At 42.7% G+C, this 18,549-nt stretch overlaps 1 protein-coding gene across 1 annotated transcript in view; it reads left to right on the plus strand.

Moving 5' to 3' along the window:
- The window catches only part of LOC106552982 (L-gulonolactone oxidase), a 37,834-nt gene that overhangs the window by 1,476 nt on the left and 17,809 nt on the right, over window positions 1–18,549 (plus strand). The window contains exons 3-5 of the mRNA XM_087717435.1: window positions 560–654; window positions 2,709–2,799; window positions 18,078–18,263. Coding sequence (XP_087573561.1) covers window positions 560–654; window positions 2,709–2,799; window positions 18,078–18,263 — 372 coding nt within the window. The remainder of the gene's footprint in view (window positions 1–559; window positions 655–2,708; window positions 2,800–18,077; window positions 18,264–18,549) is intronic.

Below are 18,549 nucleotides of genomic sequence, written 5' to 3' on the forward strand. Positions count from 1 at the left end.
AAGAAGATGTTGGATAGCCATCTGTCTGAAACGGTACAGGGTTTCCTGCCTAGGCAGGGGGTTGGACTAGAACATCTCCAAGGTCCCTTCCAACTCTATTATTCTATTCTATACATATCATGCCAAACCATTTTTTAAATTAAGTCTGATTATCAAAGATCCAGTAAGGTAAAATTCTCTTTATCATTTAATCGATCAATCATGTTTGAAGATCACAGTGCCAATTTTATATGATTACTCAAAGAGTTTTGGTGCTTTGACTCTGGTTCTGTATTTAAAACTCCTTGTGCCCACTTTGAAAATAATTCCAAAGAAACAAGCACAGCACCCCTTTACAACTTATTATAGCATGAATATTAAAAAAAAAAAAACTTCTATGCAGGCTTGAAAAAGATGCTGCTGCCTTAGAATCAAATATTTAGTATTTAATCCTTGTGGGATGTCTGATGCATTTCTTCCCAATGATGCTTGGCCCATGTGCAGACATAATCAGTCCTGATCGCATATTTCCTCCAGGGCTGCTTCTTTGATTAACACAACAATGTATTATCCCTCGCAGGTGGACAAAGAGAAGCAGCAAGTGACAGTAGAGGCAGGGATTTTGCTCTCTCATCTGAACGTGGAGCTGAGCAAACATGGCTTAGCTCTACCTATGTAAGTAAACCTTCACTGAGATGGTAGGCACATCCCTCGTTGAAACAAACAAAATGTTTAAAAAGTTATGATATTTATGCAGTTACTTACCCAAGGACATCTAACATTATATTAAAGTAACCAAAATATATTTTCAATCCCCAAAGGCGTGTCACAATTTTTGAGCACCCCAGATGCTCGAAAATTGAAAATTGAAAAATTTGACACACCCTATAAAAATGCTCAGAGGGTTGTGAGCAGAGGTGGTATTCAGGCAGTTCTGACTGGTTTGCCTGAATTGGTAGTGGCGAACTGTGGGTGGACTCCGCCCACCTGCCCCGGCTCCAAAACGTCCTAGGTAGCCTCATTTTTGATACTGCACACATGCGTGTATGCCGCGTGTGTGCAAAGTGCATGCGCGGGAGGTAGCATGCATGCACAAAAGGCTTCCAGTAAACTTTTACAACGCTCACAGTTGCAAACCGGTGGTAAACCTAAGTAAATCCCACCGCTGGTTGTGATACATGTAAGGACAAATATTATCACCAGTCTATAAATGTGGCCAGATGTGTGATGGGCTTCTGAGTGGCAAATTGAATCGAACCATTTTGGGAAGCGGAGAAGACCTTTTTAGAATCTTCCATCTAGTAAAGGTCTCTAGGACCAGGTTTCAACTCATCTAAATTAGTCAAATACATTACAAACTTAAGATTCAAGGCACAAATTTGCTTCTAGGGCCGGGCAGAATGATTTTACCACAGAAGCTCAGGTATAGTTCTCTCCAAAGACCTTATAATTGCATATAGAGGGAATCCTTCACCCCATTGCCCTTTTTTGGAGTGGCAAACAAATTCTTTTAAAGCCAACTGGAAAATGAAATGGGCTTATGGAAGCATATGCAAATGCACTCAGGTGTGGTGACACCAAGATGAAAAAAAACTATAATCACAGAAGGATCTAATAAGACTGACTCTTTTTTTCACAGCCAAGGTTATCCAAGAGTAATTATCAATGCCTGAGCATCCAGAACTGGTTCTCTTCCCCCCCTCCCCCAACAAAACTAAGAGAGGATTTTAGAGGAAGCATGGAAGGATTCTTGGGATGGAGGTGGTTCCCTTGTCAGTTGAGTGCATATAGGAACACAATTTCAGTTTCACAAAGATCAGAAATCCATGCACCCCTGATTACATATGTCCTTGTTAACACGTGAAGTGTTAATACCACTTTATAAAGCCTTGTTAAGGCCACCCTTGGAATACGGCATTCAGTTTTGGTCACCACGATGTAGAAAAGATGTGGAGACTCTAGAAAGAGTGCAGAGAAGAGCAACAAAGTTGATTAGGGGACTGGAGACTAAAACATATGAAGAACGGTTGCAGGAACTGGGTATGTCTAGTTTAATGAAAAGAAGGTCTAGGGGAGACATGATAGCAGTGTTCCAATATCTCAGGGGTTGCCACAAAGAAGAGGGAGTCAAACTATTCTCCAAAGCACCTGACGGCAGGACAAGAAGCAATGGGTGGAGACTAATCAATGAGAGAAGCAACTTAGAACTGAGGAGAAATTTCCGGACAGTTAGAACAATTAATCAGCTTGCCTCCAGAAGTTGTGAATGCTCCAACACTGGAAGTCTTTAAGAAAATGTTGGATAACCATTTGTCTGAAGTGGTGTAGGGTTTCCTACCTAAGCAGGGGGTTGGACTAGAAGACCTCCAAGGTCCCTTCCAACTCTGATATTAGGTTAGGTTAGGTTAGTTATGTTGTGTTGTGTTGTGTTGTGTTGTGTTGTGTTGTGTTGTGTTGTGTTGTGTTGTGTTCCGAATCCAAGGAATCACTCCAGGATCAGAAATACAATTCTGCATGCAACATCCCTTCATAGTCAGTGTCCTATTTCTATGGCTTGATAGGTTGTGACATATGCTCAACACTCATTGGGGCATGTTTTGAAGTCAGAGCAGGTGCAGTTAATTAGCTTTTTTGTATCAGTGTCACATTTGTTAATATCATCCTCTCAACAGTCACCTTTGGATTGGATCCCAGCTAAATCTCTCCCTTCTCTGTGTTTCGTGGCCCAGTTTAGGAGCTGTGTCAGATGTGGCAGCTGCTGGGGTCATTGGAACGGGCACTCACAACACTGGCTTCAGCCACGGCATCTTGGCCACTCAGGTAAGACCCCTGGGTTGTAACTGGCGGGATGTAAAAATTTCCTAGCCATTATGCCTCACGAGCAAGTTATTAGAATGCTAATTATGTCAGCTTTTATTCCCCTGTGGGAGAAAATAAATGAGAATAATGTAGAATTAGTCCCTTTGTATGCAAGGCACCATGGCAGAGCAGTTACTCAAAAGACAGTGCCTGCCTAGAGTTCAGAAGCCTAGTGGATCCTTGGCTGGGATATCCCAGGGCTATAGACTAAATTGGGAAGCAGAAAAACATCCTGTGAAATATATTAGCAAAGTACTTCCTTTATTATTGCCCCAAACACTACAGACAAAGGTTCCATGAGGTCACTGATTTGAGTTGGAAGAGAATTTTCCTTGCACGTTAAGAATCTGGCAAATAGTCATGTGCTGTTCACACAGTGTACTTACTACCTCCTCCCACCTCACCTTTCGCTCTAGATAACTTTGGAAGGAATTGTTTGGGCCCAAAACTTTTCCTTTATGTTCCAACGCTGCGGCAGACTTTAGGTTTAGGTTTAGGTTTCGTTTTATTTATATGCCGTCCTATTCCCAGCGGGACTCAGGGCGGCTCACAAACCAAAGAGGGGAAAGGAAACACAAGAACTACAAATACAAGCATTTAAAATAACCAACAGACACACAATCGAGAGGGGAAGGGGAACTCATCAACCCCAGGCCTGCCGACACAGCCAGGTTTTAACGGCTTTTCGGAAGGCCTGGAGAGAGGTGAGAGGTGAGAGCTCCCTAGACTTTGCTAACATACGTGGTCTCTGAACTGGATCCAGATCACCTTTGTCTTCCAGTTCAGAAGAAGTGCAAGAATCTTCCCAAGCTGGCAACTCATATAGAGCAACTCACATGGAGATCTGATCCAAAAGTTGTGATTGGTGGGGTGGAGGCAATTAATTCTTTTAATGAACTTCTCCATCTTCATGCTTCTAAAAATAGTATTTATTTATTTATTTATTTATTTATTTATTTATTTATTTATTTATTTACTTACTTACTTACTTACTTACTTACTTACTTACTTACTTACTTACTTACTTACTTACTTACTTACTTACTTATTATGGCCAATGTAGCCAACAAATTTGTCACAAGAGACGTTGTTTTTACATTATTTCTTTCTTAAAAATAATAAGCGAGGGGAAAGCCCCTATAAAGTCGGTAATATGACAAGGGGAAAGAAAATAAACCAGATGGTAGTTTGACAGAAAGTAAGACTTTTAAAAGCTTTTCCTCGATTGAGGTGACATGAAAATGCATTGAAGCAATAAGGCTTTTTAAAAGACACTTGTCTCGCTTCTAAATGCTTGCGGTGAATGTTTGCACATCTAAATTGGCACCGAACGGACATATTGTATGGCACTTCGTAGATCTGCCCCCAAATTAATCACCAGGAACCAATAACATACAGAAGAAGGCAGGCTCAGCCAAGGACTTATCAGAATTGTTTCTGTTGAAAAACAATAAAAGCGAGTGAGGAGCAAAAGGGCTGCCTCCTGAACTCCAGCAGTCAAAATTGTCTGTGAGGTTTGAGAGTTCAGCTTAGTTATTTTTTTGCCCCTGGTTCAGCTGCCATTTACTTGCAGCTGGAGCAGAAGTGCAATTTTCCTCAGAGGTGTTGTCCTAATGCATTGTTTCTCAACCTTGGCAACTTGAAGATGTCCGGACTTCAACTCTCAGAATTCCCCAGCCAGCATTCGCTGGCTGGGGAATTCTGGGAGTTGAAGTCCGGACATCTTCAAGTTGCCAAGGTTGAGAAACACTGTCCTAATGCCTGTTTTCTCCTCTATACTCAAGTAGACCTCACAACCCTACATTTCAGCAATCTGTTCCTGAGCTTATTGGCCCCTTTTCTCTACTTCAGTCACAGTAGCATCCTACAAACGGTGGTTATGGTTACTGAGAAACGTGCCTGATGTTGCAAGAGTTCCTAGCATAATCACCAACACAGTTCACGGGGGCCATAAAATGCAGTGGAGGAAAGGGAACTTAGGGGCTTCACAGCCATTTCCATTAGCCATTATTCTGATGTTATGGGAGGCAAATGTATGGAGAAGCTGCATGGATGATCTCATTGCTTAATGCCTTTTTGCGTGGCATGTGGGCAATTTTTGTAACTCCAGGATCTCTAGTGGATCAGGGGAAGTGGTATGATCTAAATACTGGTGTCAGGGTTCCAAGTAACACCCCTAACAGAAGAAGACGCCGAGGCTTGAGTTTCCTCAAAGTTCCATTTTCGGTTCCACCACAAAACTGCGGACGACAAAATCGCGCTCGACGAAAGCGCGCATTTGACGTCATCACAGCGCGACGAAAACATCACGCTGTGATCGATAAATGTAAAAATAAAGCGAAAACCTTACCCTAACCCCCCCAAACCTAACCCTAAACCTAACCCTAAACCTAACCCTTAACCTAACCCTAAATCTAACCCTAAACCTAACCCTTAACCTAACCCTAAACCTAACACTAACCCTTAACCTAACGCTAAACATAACCCTAACGCTCTAAACCTAACCCTAACCCTTAACCTAACCCTAACCCTAACCCTAAACCTAACCCTTACCTTTATGTGAATTGGCTTGCTTTAATTTTATTTTTATTTCAATTTTTAATTTTTTTCGTTGCGCTGTGATGATGTCAAATGCGCGCTTTCGTCGAGCGCGCTTTTGTGGACCGCAGTTTTGACGGGTCACGCCATTTTCTTAGAGATGTCATATTGGCACATCTGGGAAAACCCGAATCTGAAGGCTTCCAGGTTTTCCCCACCCAAATGAAAGTTCAAGTCTCTACCCAGCACCCACATGTCCATCACATGGTCCAATCAGGTACCATCCAAAACTGGAGATGCCCCCCAGTCACACCATCCCATCTGCAGGGCAAGACGTCCTTGACTCTCTGAGAAAAGAATGTTATTTTGACTACATCTCACCCACACTCCATATAATCCACCCTCCCATTTTCCCGCATCAGAAAAATGTGGCAGGCCTAAAGGCCCAATGTAAAAGATGGCCTTCAGGTCTGACAACTGGTTGTTGTTGTTGTTGTTGTTGTTGTTGTTGTTGTTGTTGTTGTTGCACTCTCTTACTGATCAGCTTTGGCCTGCTTTGGTGAGATTGGAGGCAGAGATTGAAACAATGGGAATATAAAAGGATCCCAAATGGGAACACAGAGGCTTTATTAGCAAAAACAAAGGTGGTATTTCTAGGGGTTGACTGGCATTTTTATTTCCCATAAGTTTTTTTGAGAATGGCACCGTGAGAGGCCAACCTTTGCCCTATTCCCAGTCTTCTGCCCTTTGAGGCGAGCAGACTCAGGAAACAAGAATGAGTTGGATCAGAAGCAACCTAGAACTAAGGAGGAATTTCCTGACAGTGAGAACAATAAACCAATGGAATTACTTTCCTTCGAAAGTTATGAGTGCTCAATCACTGGAGGCCTTTAAGAAGAGGCTGGACAGACATTTGTCTGAAATGATGTAGGGTCTCCTGCTTGAACAGGGGATTGGACTAGAAGACCTCCAAAGTCCTTCCAGGTTTGATGTTCCATGTTCTGCAAAGATCTTTACTGCAAGTAGAGTGCAATGACATAAATCTTGAAAGCCTACTAATCCAGCTCAATTTATATCTAGCATAACTACAGGACTGCTGCGTGTATGTGCGGACGGGCGCGCTCACATTTCCAGTGCTGGACGAGCCGGTTGTTTTCATTCAGGAATCTGACAGTCCATGGATAAAAACTGTTCTTCAGCCTGTTTGTGCGAGGCTGCCTATGCTTCTATATCTCCTTCCAGATGGTAGGAGAATAAAGAAGGACTGACCAGGGTGTGAGTTGTCCCTGAGGATTTTCCTCACTCTTCTAAGCCAGCGAGCCCTAGCAATATCATCTAATAGTATCAGGGGACAGCCCACGATGTTCTGTGCTGTGCTCACAACCCTCTGTAGTGTCTTTCTATCTGCAGCTGTCAAGCCAGCACACCACACCGTAATTCTCATCCACTCTGCTAAAAAGAAAAACCCACAATTCCATTCTAAAGCTGATGCAGTAAACAGGAAAATATGTCTCTAGGTAGATGTGGGATGCATTGTGTAACTCATTCCTGAAAAGGCAACCTCCACTTTGACTTGCAGTTGTGGTGTGGGAGGAAATACCAACAAAGATTATGAAGATTTTATTGAATTATGAAGAATGTTTCTATCCTTGAGCTGTCAGACTTTTAAATACAACCACAATCACTCCATGCGCAGGCTAGTTTTTTTTCTTTTTCTTTCTTTTTTCGTTTCTGCTATAATTTTGCACCCGTGAGGTTAAAACCAATTTCGTTGTATTTACCGTATTTTTGGAGTATAAGACGCACCGGAGTATAAGATGCACCAAGGTTTTGAAGAGGCTTTTTTTTTAAAAAAAAAGTAGGTAGGTAGATAGAGGGATAGAGAAGGAGAGAAAGAGAGAGAAATACAGTTGGTAGGTAGGGAGAGAGAGAGAGAGAGTAGTTAGTTGAGTTAGTTAGTTAGTTAGTTAGTTAGTTAGGTAGGTAGGTAGGTAGGTAGGTAGGTAGGTAGGTAAAGGGAGGGAGAGAGAGAGAGAGAGAGAGAGAGAGAGAGAGAGAGAGAGAGAGAGAGAGAGAGAGAGAGGGAAATACAGTAGATAGGTAGGTGTTTCTGTTGGCACAGCACTTGATCTATGTAATTCTCATCAATCAGTTAAAGAGCTTTCCAAAAGGGAAAAAAAGTTTTTGCACTCTGCAAACCTCCCAAAAACAGCCCGTTTTTCGCAAAAACGGGCCTGTTTTTTTTTTAAAGGCATGAATAGCCTTGGGTGGGTGGGAGCTTGCAGAATGCTCCTCGGGAGATGGGGGCCCAAAAAAGAGCAAAAAATGGTTGTTTTTTTGTGAAAACGGGCCCATTTTTTGTCAAAAAAGTTGCATGCATAGTATTATGGAAGCTTATAAAGTGCTGCTGGGGGCTGGGGGGGCAAAAAAGTCCATTCTCTGCTCATTTCTGCCCTCCCCAGCCCTCAGGAGCTCTCTGAAAGCCTCCATAAAGGTATGCACGGGCATTTTGGGGAAGGAGCGGGGCTTCAGGAGGCAAAGTAATGCTGTATTCGGTGTATAAGACGCACCCAGATTTTCAGCCTCTTTTTTTGAGGAAAAAAATTGAGTCTTATACTCCGAAAAATACAGTACATACAATGACAATAAAGATTATACTTATATACTTAAAAGCAAACGTATTATGGAATAGAAATAGCACTTAGACTTATATAGTGTTTTACAGTGATTTAAAGCCCTCTCTAAGTGGTTTACAGAGTCAGCATATTGCCCCCAACAATCTGGGTCCTCATTTTATTCACCTTGGAAGGATGGAAGGCTGAGTCAACCTTGAGCCTGGTGACATTTGAACTGACAAATTGCAGGCAGCTGGCAGGCAGCAGAAATAGCCTGTAGTACTATTGTCAGCATTCCAAATATCATCCAGAATTAAATCAGAGTCCAAGGCAGAGCTTTCCTCAAAGTTCCAATTTAATAAGAGAGACATGTTGGTACATCTGTGGAAAACCCAAACCTGACAGCTTCCTGGGTTTTCCACCTAGTTGAAAGTTCAAGACCTTGCCCCTACACCCACAAGTTCATCACATGGTCCAATCTTCCATCTTTGGCATGTGATGGACCCGTTTTTCGCCCTCTCTTGGCTCCAGAGGCTTTCTAGAAGCCTGATGAGGGTGAAAATGGCCTCCCCTGCCCTCCCCCTCAGAGGCCCTCCAGAGACTTCAGGAGGCTTCCCTAAAGCCTCCAGAGGGAGAAAAATGGCCCAATGAGCAACCCAGCCATTTTTTGCCCTCAGGAGGCTTCCCTGAAGACTCCAGAGGGTGAAAAACTCCCCAACACACTAACTGGAAATCTGTTCCCGAACTTCCGGTTTGTGCATTGGGTTGTTTTTCTCCCTCCGGAGGCTTCAGGGAAGCCTCTGGAGAGAGAAAAACGGCTGAAAATGAAGGCTGAAGTCAGCTGGCCAGCGCGCAATACCTCACCTGCCCTAACAAATGGCTCCACATGCCACCTGTGGCACGCGTGCCATTGGTTCGCCATCACAGATATATACATTTCAAGTACAGGTAGTCCTCAACTAACAATCATTTATTTAGCAACCACTCAAAGTTACAATGGCACTGAAAAAAGTGACATGTCCACACTTACAACAGTCATAGTAATCCACGGTCACATGATTAAAATCTGTACCCATGGCAACTGTACTACCCATGGTAGTGTATTTTATGACAGCTGTAGCATTCCAGGGATATGTGAGAGCTACTTAAGACCTTCCCAACTGGCTTCCCTTGGTCAATGTCAACAGGGGAAGCTGGATTCACTTAACAATTACATGAGTTACTAAAAACCTGTAGTGATTCCAGAGGTGGACGGTAACAAACAGTTTGCCCAGAACCGAAAATGTGAGCATGCGCGGCATCAAAAGAATGGGGATTATATAGGATGAGATAGCGCAGGGCGAGTGGGTGGGCCCAGCTGTTGGTCAGAACTACTGGTTCACCTGAAGTGGTCCAAACTGGCAGGAGCCCACCACTGAGTGATACACTTAACAACTGTGGTAATAAAGAAGAAAGTCATAAAATCAGCTGTGACTCACTTAACCTCCTGTTTAGCAGCAGAAATTCTGGTCTTATTTGAAGCCAAGGGCTACCTATACTTGCAAATGGGCATGCGAACATAGAGGATCCATATAAAGGCTCATTTGCATTAATTCATGAATATTGACATAACATTGCAGAATAGGATGCTCTTCGCTGCCATGTAAGTGTGAGGATTTGTAACCATGAAATGGTATGAGGTGGAGCTAAGATGAAACTCAGAGCTTCGATTCCTTCTTCCAATTATCTGTAGCCCAGGAATAGCCATTTATGGCTACTTGTAAGACAAATTGCTCTCCCTGGTTCAGACATGGTGGCTAGCTAGATTACCTACGTTTGAATGTGGCTAATAATTTTTCTCCCACAAAACTCTGTGAGTTGTAAGGCCCGACAAGAGAAGGCTGTGGAAAAGAAAGAGAGGGAAAGCTAATAAGAGAGGGCGGGTAATCAATTGGGAGACAAAAGAGAAGATGGAATGGCCTTTTTGAGAACCAAGAAGGCATAAAATGTACGAGCAGCTGACAGAAACAGTTCTGAGGGGAAAAAACAAAGGGGAAAAACCTTAGGAAATGGGGAGAAAGTGCAGCAAAGACAAGACAGCCTGTGCTATGAGGGGTCAAGAAAGAAGACGTATTTGATGAATGTTGCCTTCTTGTCTCTTTCTGCCTCTGAGCATCATTTTCCTGCCTGAAAACTTCTGAAGAAAGTTTTACAGTGGCCGCGTTTTTCTTCTGGTGCAAGTGCTTATAAATAAGTGCATGTTGACATACAGACGACTTCTCGGAACCGACCGGGAGTGTGACATACAAATGTGTGAACAAAAGTAAATGCGTAATGGGAATATTTAGGTAACCAGTTGCAAAAGAGCACAGGGCTCTTACAACTTTAACAGTGATCCAGGCACAGAATCAGGAATTTCTGCAGCTGCAAGGAAAAGAAACAAAGTAAATTCCCAAATAGAGTCTCAAAATACAGAATGCAGAATGCAAATTTCAGTTGGAAGAGAGCAATGTGAGCCCAAGTAATATAATGCATATCAACTCAAAAGTAACCTAACTTTCAAATACCCATGGATGAGTCTTGAGCTTGGTAAGCAGGGCATGATAGAAGCATATAAGGCATGGTTTGGAGAAAGTACATGAACATAGCAATAGCACTTATATACCACTTCACAGTGCTTTACAGTCTGCTCTAAGCAGTTTACAGAGTCAGCATATTGCCCCCAACAGTCTGGGTCCTCATTTTACTGACCTCAGAAGGCTGGAAGACTGAGTTAACCTTGAGCCAATCAGGATCGAACTTCTGGCTGTGGGCAAAGTTAGCATGCAATACTGTATTCTAACCACTGCACCACCACAGCTCAATATCACAACGTGATATTGGAAGATTAATGGTAGGAGATGCAGGGTAGAAAACTGGAAATTCATCATATTATAAATTAGATTATAGCATCCACTGCCAGAGGATGTAACTGCAGAGGTGGGATTCACTTACCTTCCCTACCAGTTCGCAAATATGAGCACACAAACCTCATCTGGGCATGCCAATGCTATATCAGAGGTGGCATTCAGCTGGTTCTCTCCGGTTCAGATGAACCGGTAGTAGCAGCTGCGGGAGGCTCTGCCCACCCACTCCGACATAATGCGCAAGCTCTGCGCATGTGTGTGAGCAGAGGCAGCTGCCACTACTGGTTCGCTCGAACCAGAGAGAACCGGCTCAATACCACCTCTGATGTAGCATTGGTCAGAGTTTGTGCTCAGTCCTTGCTTGTTTAAGCACAGTTATTTAAACTAGCCATGTTTGCTTACTTCACATGACACACTAAATCTAAATGCTAGCTTATAACAACAATGTTAGGGTTCAAATAGTAAACTAGGTCAAAACTAAGCAATAGTTTAGCATGAGGTTGAGCCTATTCTGTCTGTGTGCCAGGGGTGGGTTCCTGCCAGTTCTAACCTCTTCTATAGAAGAGGTTCCACAAATCTACAGTGCCATTTAGAACCGGTTCCAGCTCCCTCTCCCCATCCATCCACACATCAAGATGAAGAGCGAGAGGAGGAATTCTGGGAGTTGAAGTCCACAAGTCTTAAAGCTGTCAAGTTTGAATACCCCTGGGTTTTTTTTCTAAAGGGTTAGGGGTACAAGGGTCTTGTAACCTGACAGCTTTAAGAGTTGCGTGCTTCAAATGCCAGAGTTTCTGAGCCAACATTTTGGTTGCTAACAAGAGCGTTGTTAAGTGAGTTTCACCACATTTTACAAGTTGGCCACTCCCCCCTGTCACATGGCCAGCAAGCCACCCCCCACCCGGTCACATGGCTGGCAAGCCACTCCCACAAAGCAGGTCCCACCTACAAAAGAGGTTCTAAAAAAATTTGAAACCCACCACTGCTGTATCCGTACATGTATATATGAGTGCAAGAGAGAAACATAGGAAATGTGAACCGGTCCTCAAGTTCATAGTAAGATGTAGTCCAAATCTGGTAGATTACTGAATGATGTAGAACTGTTCAGAGAGCAGATTTTTAAAGCAATGATGTTGGCCCATATTGTGGCCTCTTTTGCTTGCTAGAATGGAAGTCCATCTTTGTTATTGTATCTAGTCAAAGCCGTTAATGGCTATCTAGAATAGCAGCAGAGTCTCAGCTGTGAAGTTTTCAGAATGATAGACAGGTTTGTTTCAATTGATTTTAGTGTGATTTCCCTAGAGCTTGTTATCTCCTCTGAACCACTTTGACCTCAGAAGATTGCCTAGAGATTAAAAAAAAAAAAAAACCTAGTACGGCAGCAGTACCATGCCAAAGGCCTCCGACTCCTAATTTTCTCTACTTCCTGTCCCTTGTTTTTTCTGTCCCCTGGGAAGTCATTTTCAGCAAGTGAGATTGTAGGGAAGGCAAATCAGAAGATTGATGAAATTTGCTTTGTAGAGCTACTGGAGACTCAGAGGGTAGCCTGAATTTCAACCCATTGGTGCCCTCTGCTGGAGAAAATCTCCCGAGAGAGAAAAAAACTGGGTTAGGTTGGGAAAAATGGATGGCTGGGATGCTTTCATCACGCACTGTGTGAAGAATTGGAATCTCAAAAAACATTGCCTAACAGTTACTTACATCATCATCTAGCATCTTCCAGCTATGGGACCCATCCAGTTCAGGAAGAATGCTAGTTATGAATCATCGGAGGGGATGGCACCTTAGGATCTTGCCTTTCTAGCAACTGTAAACTCAATGATGAGTTTATCTTGGGTTGGGACCTTGCCTCTCTAGCAACTCAGTGAAACTGTAAAGCCAATGATTGAACAGTGCAATATTCTCCACATCCTTGCAGAAGCTTGGCAGTTGATCAAAGGTCATGACTCAGATCTGCAGATGTTCATATTGCTGAAGCAGATGTACTTGAACAAAACCTGAAACTAGGAGCATTTATGCTGAGGTCAAAATAAGCCAAGCACATGGCTATGACTATGCAATTAAAGCTTTGGCCTCTTTTACGTATTTTGCACATACAATGTGCATAAAAACCAATAGAACTTCAATCCTGCAGTCAAAACCACAACCCTAACCTTTTTTTTTATACTGTCTCCTGAGGATGACTCTCTCTGAATCAATACTTGATAAATCCCATTGGAAACAAAACATTAAATGAATGTTAAAACTGAATTATCAGTTCAAAGTAAATCTTCCTGGTGCTTGTTAGATACTTTTAATTTAGAATTTAAATTAGCCAGTTATGAGTGATGGAATTTTCCTTTCTCTTTTCTCAAAGACACAATGCTATGAACCTTCAGCATGGTTTGTGTTTAGAATTCTGTTGAGCATCATTTTTTTTTTTGCTTCTTTTTATTTCTTAAATCAATCATATGATTGAACTGACCCTGCCAGGGATCTTATGGTAAATGAAGCTGATGTTATTTTTTTTTTATAGCCAATCAGATTTTACTGAACCAAAATAAGTGAAGATAAGAAAGTAGACATTTTTATAAGCAGATTTACAAAGTAATTCTATTTTATAACTCAAGAAATCACAAACTAGCTGACACCAACTTTGGCTAACTTTTGGCTCCCTTCTTATGGGGTTAATTTATGGTTCAGTGTATCATGAGATTCCAGTAAATGGGTTTCTTCAATTAAAATTGTTCAGATAACCATGGGTAAGCATAGCAAGCAAGCACAGCCATTGTTAAAAATATGAGCAGTTTGGACTTTGCTGTAATAATATAATGTTACGGTAAAATTAGCCTGAAGTTGAACTGTAATGACTCTAATGTGGCATCTTGTTTAAAATATCTCCAAAGTACCCTCATGGTAATCAGTATGGAGTCTGGTGACGTACAAATAAGGGAGATTTTTTTTAACCGAATCAAATAGTTCAATATCAAGTAATGATGCATATGAATTCCAGCAATTTAAAGTCTCCCTCATTTATCTGTGAGAAATAATTACATCAAAAACTCACAGATGAATGTCTATTTTGAAATCTGTGCACTGAATCAAGTCAGGCGTACAAATCTGCAGCCTTCTTTGTTTGTTCCTTTTATTGCTCCTGTATCCAAAATGCAGATTGCTCTCAAAAGGTTGTCCTGTCCTGCATTTATATGACCACCCCTCTTTCTAAAGTGACTCTGGGTATGCAATAAATGTTAAGAAATACCCAATATAAGGGTTAAGGTAAAGGTTCCCCTCGCACATATGTGCTAGTTGTTCCTGACTCTAGGGGGAGGTTCTCATTCCGTTTCAAAGCTGAAGAGCCAGTGCTGTCCAAAAGACGTCTCCGTGGTCATGTGGCTGGCATGACTAAATGCCAAAAGTGCACGGAATGCTGTTACCTTCCCACCAAGGTGGTCCCTATTTTTCTACTTGCATTTTTTACGTGCTATCAAACTGCTAGGTTGGGAGAAGTTGGGGCAAGTAGCGGGAGCTCACACCGTTACACGGCACTAGGGATTCGAACCGCCAAACTGCCGACCTTTCAATCGACAAGCTCACTTCATAACCTAAACAAAAAAGAAGCTAGCACTGGGGCTGAAGACAACTCTTTTATGAGCAAACCCATTATGCAATATGATGACAGCAAAACCAAGATAAGATTCAAGGGAGGTAAAATATCCTTCTCTCAAGAGCTCTTGGATTCCCAAAGATTTATGGGAATTGATGTCCAACAAATCTGAAAGTCACCAAGCTGGAGATAGCTGCAGTAGAAGTTGTGGTGCTTCAGATTGACTCAAGGCAATGTGTTCCAATGGGATGAGCATATATTCAGTTGTTTGTCTTCAGTTAGCCTTGGATGAGTGCAATGGCACCAACAGGGTTAATGAGCATGTAAGGGTGGTATTAGAAACTAGGTGGCTAGGTTCACTTAGTGCATTTAGGCTAAGAAAACATAGCATCTATGCTTGCATCACATGCTGTACCAAAACCAACCAACTCACCGCATTATGCTTTCACTTGATCGAAGGATTTATCATGTTGATTTATCTTGTTGAATGATTTATCCTGTTGATAGTCCCAAGGGTGCTTTTTCGGGAGGCAACTGGACTTTCTTGTTTTTTTTTCCTTTTGAAGATGTTTCACTTCTTCAAAACATCTTAAAAAGAAAAAAAAAGCCCAATTGCCTCCTGAAAAAGCACCTTTGGGATAACCATGACCTGGATGACTGAGAATCTCTACAGACTTTTAGCTATACAATTTGGGATGGACACCCTTTGAATGGTGTGGGAGTGGGGATGGATTTCTAGAGGAAAAATTGCAGGCTACAGGAACCGGGAGCACTACTCAGGTGACCCCGAGGACATGGATAAATGGATAAAGTGCTTCAACAACCTTCTAAAAGGGTGCAGATTACCAGATGTCTGCAAGGAATATAAATCCTTCCATTCCTCACTGTTCTGACCCCCCCCGTACTCCGAGGCACTCCAAGACAAGATTACTGCTAGACAATTTATTCACAGTAAATTAAACACACCGACAAGACTTTGGCAGCAATCCAGACTACCAAAATAAGAAATACACACGAGAGCTTCTCCAGCGTTGGTATATTAGTTGAATCCTGCAAACAGCCTCCTCTCAAAGTCTCTCCTTATATACTCTCTTGGGAGGAGCCTAATTGCAACCACCTAGGTCCAGTTATCTTCTGTATCTGCGTAGTTGCTCTCTGCGTTTATCTGCCCGCCTTTGCCTGGCGTCCAGGACCAACTCCCTTTGGCTTTCACCACTGCTCCACGCCTCAGGTGCCTCCTGGTGGCAAACCAGCTTCTCTGGTCCCTGCTTGGAGTCTGAACCCTGTCCAGGGTCCTCCACATCTTCCAGAGCTGACTCATAGGGCCCCTCGCTGTCGGAGTCTGTTTGCAGCTCCAACGGCTCCTGCTGGGCCACAACACCTCACCATCCTGTCAGAGCTGAAGAAGCTCCTTGGATGAGAAGTGAAACGTCTTCAAAATTAAAAACAAGAAAGTCCAGTTGCTTCTTGAAAAAGCACCTTTGGGACAACCATGGATGACTGAGAAACTCTACAAACTTTTATCCTGTTGCTACTGCACACTCCAAGCAAACCACCCTGTGGCAGTTTAGAACTTAAAACAATGACATGATCAATAACATCCAATAATCTCAGAGTAAAATAAATGTTGAAAATATGCCAAATAAAATCATAAATAGCATCAACACCCAAAACAGCACAACATAAAAAGCTTCAAACATTAAAAAAATAAAATAAAGTAATTATGTGTAAATCAACCCCTAGATATCAGGCCTTCTGCAGCTTCAATGAAATATTGTTGGCTTGGCTGATAGAACTCAGTAAACCCAGACTACAGGTAATCCTCATTAAGTGACTGCCTCATTTAGCAACCATTGACTGTTACAATAATGATCAAAAGGTATTTCTGTGATTAATCCTCACATTTTCAACTTTTGCAGATCTGTAAAACCAAGTAAAGGTGAAGTAAGATCGTAAGCATAGGGACAGTTTCATTTAATGACCGCTTCATTTAGTGACTGAGTTACCAATACCAACTGTGGTCACTAAACAAGGACTACCTGAAATATGACTTCATGCAACATATTAAGGAAGAAAAAAGTTGATCTGGGAACTTTTTTAAAAACTATCTTAGTATGTTGTATATATGTAATCACAGGTAGCCGCTGACTTACGACCACAATTGAGCCCAACATTTCTGTTGTTAAGTGAGACATTTTTAAGTGAATTTTGCCCTGTTTTACAACCTTTCTTGCCACAGATGTTAAGTGAATCACTGCAGTTGATAAGTTAGGAACATGGTTGTTAAGTGAACCTGGTTTCCCCATTGACTTTGCTTGTCAGAAGGTTGCAAAAGGTGATCACATGACCCTGGGATACAGCAACGGTCATAAATATGAATCAGTTCCAAGCATCTGAATTTTGATCAAACGATCATGGGGATGCTGCGAAGGTTGTAATGTCGAAAAACAATCATAAGTCAGCTTTTTCAATGCTGTTGTAACTTTGAACAGTCATTAAATGAACTGTTGTAAGTCGAGGACTACCTGTACTGAATGTAGCTTGGTTAAATTGAACACAGAACTGTTGTGGCCCAGCAGGAGCCGTTGGAGCTGCTACCAGATTCCAACAGCGAGGGGCCCTATGAGTCGGCTCTGGAGGATGTGGAGGACCCTGGACAGGGTTCCGACTCCGAGCAGGGCGCAGAGTGGCTGGTTGGCCATCAGGAGGAGCCTGAGCCTTGGACCAGTGGGGAGAAGACAAGGGAGTGTGATACAGACGTCAGCAGTGGGGAGGAGCCAAGGGAGTTGTTCCTAGATCCACGGCACTGGAGAGCTAATAGGCGTAAGGAACAATTGCGCAGTTACAGGAGGTAATTGCACTCAGCTGGTGGTAATTAGGCTCCTCTCCAGACTATAAAAGGAATGCTTGTGCACACACCCCTTTTGCAGAAGTCAACGCATTAACTAATGTTGGAGAACAGTATTGTGAGCTTGGCAGGCTGGATTGCTGTCAGGCTTATCTGTGCTGGATTGCTGCCAAGGCTTGTCCGTGCCAGTTTGCTGCCAAGGACCTGTCTGTCTATTAATAAATTCCGTAAAGTATCTTTGGCTTGAAGTGCTTTGGTGTGGAAGAGGGGGGGTCAGAACACAGAACTATGCGTGACAATTTTAACTCACGGTCCACGGTCTACCAGTTGGGCAGATTGACAGATGTTTCTTCTTTCGTGGTGGGTGGATGTAAGCAAATTACAGTAAGGCAGAACTCTTCAAATGTACTGTGATAGGTGGGCTGATTCCAGTGGTGGGATTCAAAAATTGTTACTACCAGTTCTGTGGGCATGGCTTTGTGGGAGTTGTGTGGCTTTGTGGGTGTGGCTTTGTGGGCATGGCAAGGGAAGGATACTGCAAAATCCACATTCCCTCCCCACCCCACTGACCTGCTTTCCAGCTTCGTTCTCCTGTTCAGAGCAACAAAAGCTGGGAGGCAGCAGGGGATGGGGGCAGCCTATTTGCTGGTTCTCCGAACTAATCAAACTTTCCGCTACCGGTTCTCTAGAACCTGTCAGAAGTGGCTGAATACATACCACCTCTGTCTGATTTCCAGATTCAACCAGATCCTTTGCTTTCCCCCTGGCAGGTGGTAGCCATGACATTGTTGACAGCTGCAGGGGACATCCTGGAGTGCTCTGAAACTGTGAATCCTGAACTCTTCCAAGCGGCCTGTGTACATCTGGGTTGTTTGGGCATCGTTCTCACAATCACGTTCCAATGTGTCGCAGAATTCTACTTGCAAGAAACTACCTTCCCTTCTACGCTCAAGGAGGTAAGCTCAGATGCTGCGTTCGGGAAGTATAATTTAAGACCATTTTGAGAGGCACGTGTTGTGTCTGTGTGGCCAAGTTGCCATTTGATATTTTAATGTCTCAGAAGAATCAAAGCTGCTAGAAAAATTCTACCAGCATGCAACGGTAATTGGTTAACAAAGTATTCTTTTTCTATGCACAGCAGTCTCAATTAATCTAATTTGTTAGGAAATCTTCTAAGCTGAGGATCCTAAGTAGGAAGATTGAGTTTCTTTTCAGAGAGTATCTGGTCTTTGGAAATTATTT

Source organism: Thamnophis sirtalis, unplaced genomic scaffold (genome assembly GCF_051295495.1).
Source record: "Thamnophis sirtalis isolate CommonGarterSnake01/CBP01778 unplaced genomic scaffold, rThaSir2_p1.2 scaffold_6, whole genome shotgun sequence".
NCBI lineage: Eukaryota > Metazoa > Chordata > Lepidosauria > Squamata > Natricidae > Thamnophis > Thamnophis sirtalis.